This window comes from Alligator sinensis, unplaced genomic scaffold, assembly GCF_000455745.1.
Source record: "Alligator sinensis unplaced genomic scaffold, ASM45574v1 scaffold54_1, whole genome shotgun sequence".
NCBI lineage: Eukaryota > Metazoa > Chordata > Crocodylia > Alligatoridae > Alligator > Alligator sinensis.
The window spans coordinates 1,252,793-1,258,333 of NW_005841962.1; the positions used below are offsets into that span (position 1 = coordinate 1,252,793).

Below are 5,541 nucleotides of genomic sequence, written 5' to 3' on the forward strand. Positions count from 1 at the left end.
TTCTTCAAAACTGCACATGTATGTTGTAATATTGCTATAATGATGGCACTTTCTTAACCCAGCATTAGGTCACAGGGTCTACTAAAATGACTAGTAAGGCAACAAACATGTTAATTTTCACTTCTGCTGGAGGGAGATTAGCAATTCTATTTCGTGGAGGATTTCTTTACTGGTGCTGGTTCAAACTTGGAAAAAACCTCCCCAAATCCAAAGTTTCTGGCAAACAAAAATCAGGGGAGGTGGGGGGGTGAATAAAAAAAAAAAATTGAGAGGGGACAACCTGGAAAGCCAGAGCACAAAGGAGCAGTGGGAGCTCAGGCAGCCCTGGCTCTGTGACAGGGGGGTGGTGTCGATGCGTACACAGACAGATGGATAGCAAATTGGCTGGAGGGCCGCACCCAGAGAGTGATGGTGGATGGGTCTTTTTTGACCTGGAGGGATGTGGGCAGTGGGGTTTCCCCAGGGCTCGGTCCTTGGGCCAACACTGTTCAACATCTTCATCAGCGACTTGGACGAGGGGGTGAAAAGCACCTTGTTTAAATTCCTGGATGACACCAAGACGTGGGGAGAAGTGGGCACACTGGAGGAGAGGGACAGGCTACACCTAGATCTGGACAGGTTACAGGGGTGGGCGGATGAGAACAGGATGGGTTTCAACACTCACAAGTTCGAGGTGCTGCACCTGGGGAGGAAGAATCAGCAGCATACCTACAGGCTGGGGAACTCCCTTCTCGTCAGCACAGAGGCAGAAAAGGATCTTGGAGTCATTATTGATTCCAAGATGAACATGGGCCACCAATGTGGGGATGCGATCGGGAAAGCTAGCCACACCTTGTCATGCATCCACAGATGCATCATGAGCAGGGCCCAGGAGGTGATCCTCCCCCTCTATGCGACACTGGTCAGGCTGCAGTTGGAGTACTGTGTCCAGTTCTGGGTGCCGCACTTCAGGAGGGATGTGATCGACATCGAGAGGGTCCAGAGGAGGGCCACTCACATGATTAGGGACAGTAAGGAGGGCCCTATGAGCAGAGGCTACGGGACCTGAACCTGTTCAGCCTCCACAAGAGAAGGCTGAGAGGGGATCTGGTGGCCGTCTACAAACTGGCTAAGGGGGGCCAGCAGGCTATGGGGGAGTCCCTGTTCCCCCGAGCACTACTGGGAGTAACGAGGAATAATGGCCATAAGTTGACTGACAGTAGATTCAAGCTAGACATCAGGAGGCACTACTTCACATTTAGGGTGGCTAGGATCTGGAACCAACTTCCATGGGAAGTGGTGCTTGCTTCTACCCTGGGGGTCTTCAAAAGGAGGCTAGACAATCACCTAGCCGGGGTCGTTTGACCCCAGCATCCTTTCCTGTCCATGGTAGGGGGTTGGACTTGATAATCTGCTCAGGTCCCTTCTGACCCTACCAACTATGAACTATTAACAGCCCATCAGGCAGGCTGCCAGAGACGGGCAAGCTGGCAGCAGGTCAGGCAGGTTTCTGACAAACCACTTCTGAAGAAGTTTTTTTGGTTCCACAAATTAGCATTTTTGCTGATATTTCTGACTATCTCTATTCAAAATGTAACTAACATAACATGACGGTCTCCAGAGGACCAGGTAGCATTTACATGTTTATAGACTCTTTTCATGTTTATAGCCTTTCATTAACACCTCTTAATTATTCTGTGCCCCAACAGTTCTGTGCAGGAAGTAAGCAGGAAAGCATTTATAACCCCATCCTAGCTGTAAGGAAACAGCATGACTTTCTCCTGACTGAAGGTGAATCAGTGACAGGGTCAGGCATAAAATAAAGAAGGCCATGATTCCCGGTCTTCTGGTGCGGCAATAAGAAATTATATGAAGCATAATAGGGTAAAGCAGAATAATTTCTGAATTCCTTTTAGTATAGTGTAATGACTAGACATGACTACCTTACCATACAGGAGAGAGAAGAAACTTTTAGAACTAGCATTCTTTTTCAGGCAAAGTAAACAAGGGGTTTCTCAACTTAGAGAAATACTACAGTTGACTTTTTTGATGCAGAGAGGATTCCAATTCAGATCAAATGTCATTTGCTGCACAAACTATGGCCTATTACCTAGATCCTTAACTGCATCCTGCAACTGTTGTATAATTCTGCTGAGCACACGGGCTAGGCAAGTCTTTCACTTGCAAAGAAACATATATATATATACATATGTCAAAAGGGAGTGCGAAATGATGCGAGTAAATCAATGCATGTAGTTACCTGCAGAAATCAGAGAACAGTGTTTCATAGATAAAGGCAGACGAAATCCAGAAATCCAACGCGTAGGAGCAGACTTGATTAATCGAGTCTGCTGGAGCGTGGAAATTGATGCACTCTGGCAGCCTCGCACGTCACGTGTATCAGTGCTGCTGTGCGTCTCTGTGCTGACAAAGTGACGGTGGTATGCTTTGAAATAAAATGCATCCTATGAGCTTTAGTTCAAAGTGCCGCCATTTCTTCAGCGCAGGGATGCGCAGTGATGCTGATGCACGTGACATGTGGGTGCTTTTAATTAGTGTGGCTCGCTAATTAAAGTGCCAGGCACCATGCTGGAAGCGCGTATAAAAAAGCCCTTAGAGCCTAACTGGTTTCAAATAAACATGAATGATTAATACCCAGGGTTATTATACCAGTCCTGATGTCCGTACTCCAAAGCTATTGAGCTTTTTTCTTGTTTCTGTTGGTATTGCCTATTAAAACTACTGCAGTCAACTGACATTATTCCACTGATTTCAGTGAGCTTTGCATCAGGCACTTAAGCTCCAATCCATCAAAGCGCTTAAGTATGTTTTTCATTCTCAAAGAATGTAAGTATGTTGCTGGACCTTAAATGTAAGGGCTAAATTCAATACAGGATTTGTGTGCCTGGCCTCCAGAGTAAAATCCAGATCAGCACCTACCTCCCTACACAGTGCATAGGGATAGTTAAAGACCTCAGAATAACCTACATAACAACTGCCTTTCAGAGAAGGAAGCTGCCTAGAGTTTTCTTGGGAACAGACCAGGGTGCATCCGAAATCCTGCGCACCTGGAACTTAGGTAGCTGACCCAGAGCTGCATGGAGACACCTCTGATCACATGGGATCCACAGCCCAGAATCCTATCCTAAGGATAAGTCCTTACACAAGTGCTCTTTCAGAAAACAGAGTGGGGCTCACATTACTTTTTAAAAGACACGCACAGAGAAGGCATTGGTGGTCCTTATTTTTTTATCATATTCCATAGTACTTAAAGTACTCAGTGGAAGATCCAACTCCAACCAAATGATTAGGACATTAATCTAAGAGAGAAAAAGAACTCCAGGCAAGCAGATGAACTCTACAGTCAAACAGGGAGATGACTAGTGGCTCAGGTGCCTCCATGGTTAGGCAGCAGCTAAGTAGGTCACAATTCTGGATTTAGATTCTCTCAATTCCACTGAAGTCCTGCTTTAAACTCCCAAGTACCAATTAGGGTTTTGGAGTGTATTTTATGGCTCACTTTTCTGAGCTGTATAGTCTATGTATATAAAGCAAGTAGAATGACCATTTGCACTGAATGTTTTGAGAATGGGCAGGTGGTCAAGGAGGTCTGATAAATCTGATTTAGGAAAGTGAATAGGAAATTGGTGCGTTTGTTCTAGGCAGTCCTTAAATTTATCTAAAGAAAATGTTGTTTTGCAGAACACACATACATGACAATGTACATGTACATCCCAATGCAACAGAAGAATGGGAAGTGCAACAGGATATCAGTCTGGCAGCCTCTTCAGTGAGCTGAAACTCAAAAAGGAATCCTATAAAATGGTCATAGTACTAGGGATGAGTAAAAGAGTATCACATGGCATGCAGGTAGAAAAATCAGGGAAGTCAAGACATGACTTGACATTTAAGAGGCTTTGGACATAAAAGGCAATACAGAGAGATTCCAGAAATGTCAGAAGAGGAAGACCAAAGCAAGTCCATGTCCCCTGCAGAAAAGGCTGAAGTATTTAGTGCCTCTTTTACTTCACTCTTCACAAGTAGGGGCAGCTACCAGATGATGAAGGCAGTTGGCAGCAAAGACAGGGAAGGAATTAAACAACTTAGAGTAGTAGAACAGGTTAGGGATTACTTAAAGAAGCTATGTCCTTTCAAGTTGGGAGGCCCTGATGGGACACAGGGGTCAGTAACCTAAGGCCCACAGGCCACATCCAGCCCATGGACCCAATGGATCCAGCTCATGGATGTGGGGCATCAACAGCTGTGGGCACTTTTCTCCATGCCACCACAGAAACCAAGAGGCAGCCGGTTCCCAGTGCCTCCCCACCCACCTTTGACCTGGGGTGGATTCCAGCCCAGGGCCAGAAAAGGTTGCCTATCCCTTCCCTAGGATACTAAAGGAATGGGTTGAGATGATTTCAGAGCCATTAGTTATCCTTTTTGAGGACTTGTGGAGATTTGGTGGAGTCCTGGATAACTGGAAAAGGGAAAATATAGTGCCCATCTTTAAGGAAGGGAAGAAGGGGGAATCTGAGGAATTACAAACCAGTAAGCTGGTTAGAAAGATTATAGGGCAGGTCCTCAAGTAATCTATTGTGAAGCAGCTAGAGGAGAACAAGGTGATGATCAGAAACAGCCATCATGGATTCACCAAGTGTTAGTCAAGTCTGACCAACCTGATTTCATTCTAAGCTAAGGTGACAGGCTCTGTGGATGGGGGAGAGCATGGATGTGATGTACCTTGAATTCAGCAACACTTTTGACACTGTCTCCCACAAGAATTCTCATTAACAAGCTAAGGAAATACAGACTAGATTAAAGTACTCATCAGGTGGCTACATAACTGGTTAGATCATCATGCTCAATGAGTAGTCAATGGCTTAATGTCTAGCTGGGAGGAGGTATCACATAGGGTTCCCCAGGGGCTTAGTACTACTGAATGTCTTCATTAAGGATTTGTCCAACAGGATTGCTGGATTGTACCCACAGACTGACTACATGTGGGATCTGGCCCACAGACTGATGTCCCTGCACTCATCTGGCCCGTGGAGTCAGAAAGTTTGGCACCACTGATACAGAGGATGAAGATTACCTTTTATTTGTGGCTGTAGGGGACAGAACTACGAGCAATGGCCTCAAATTGCAGCAGAGGAAATTTAGGTTGGAGATTAGAAATAACTCTCTCACAACAAGGGTGGTCAAGTACTGAAACAGGCCACCTAGAGAAGTTGTGGAATCTCCATCCTTGGAAATTTTCAAGAGCTGGTTAGACAGACACTTGACTGGAATGATCCTACTCTGAGCAGAGGGCTGGACTAGATGATCTTCAGGAGGTCCCTTCCAGCCCTATCTTCTTATGATCCCATGATCCTGTGCCTCCTTATGTTAGTAACAAAGCAAGTGAACAATATAATTAAGCAGTAGGATATCACACACACACACACACACACACACACTACCTCTGTTGGATGGAAAATTATGTTATCTATTCTAAAGTCTCCATGAATCAAATTTTCTTCATTGTCACCAGATGGCAAATTGTTCATTAACCACTCAGCCAAC

General features: G+C 45.3%; 1 protein-coding gene across 1 annotated transcript in view; it reads right to left on the reverse strand.

Moving 5' to 3' along the window:
• The window catches only part of ACAD11 (acyl-CoA dehydrogenase family member 11), a 71,123-nt gene that overhangs the window by 49,684 nt on the left and 15,898 nt on the right, over positions 1 to 5,541 (reverse strand). The window contains 1 exon segment of the mRNA XM_025200273.1: positions 5,439 to 5,541. This exon segment is cut by the window's right edge and continues 59 nt beyond it. Within this exon segment, the coding sequence (XP_025056058.1) occupies positions 5,439 to 5,541 (103 nt within the window).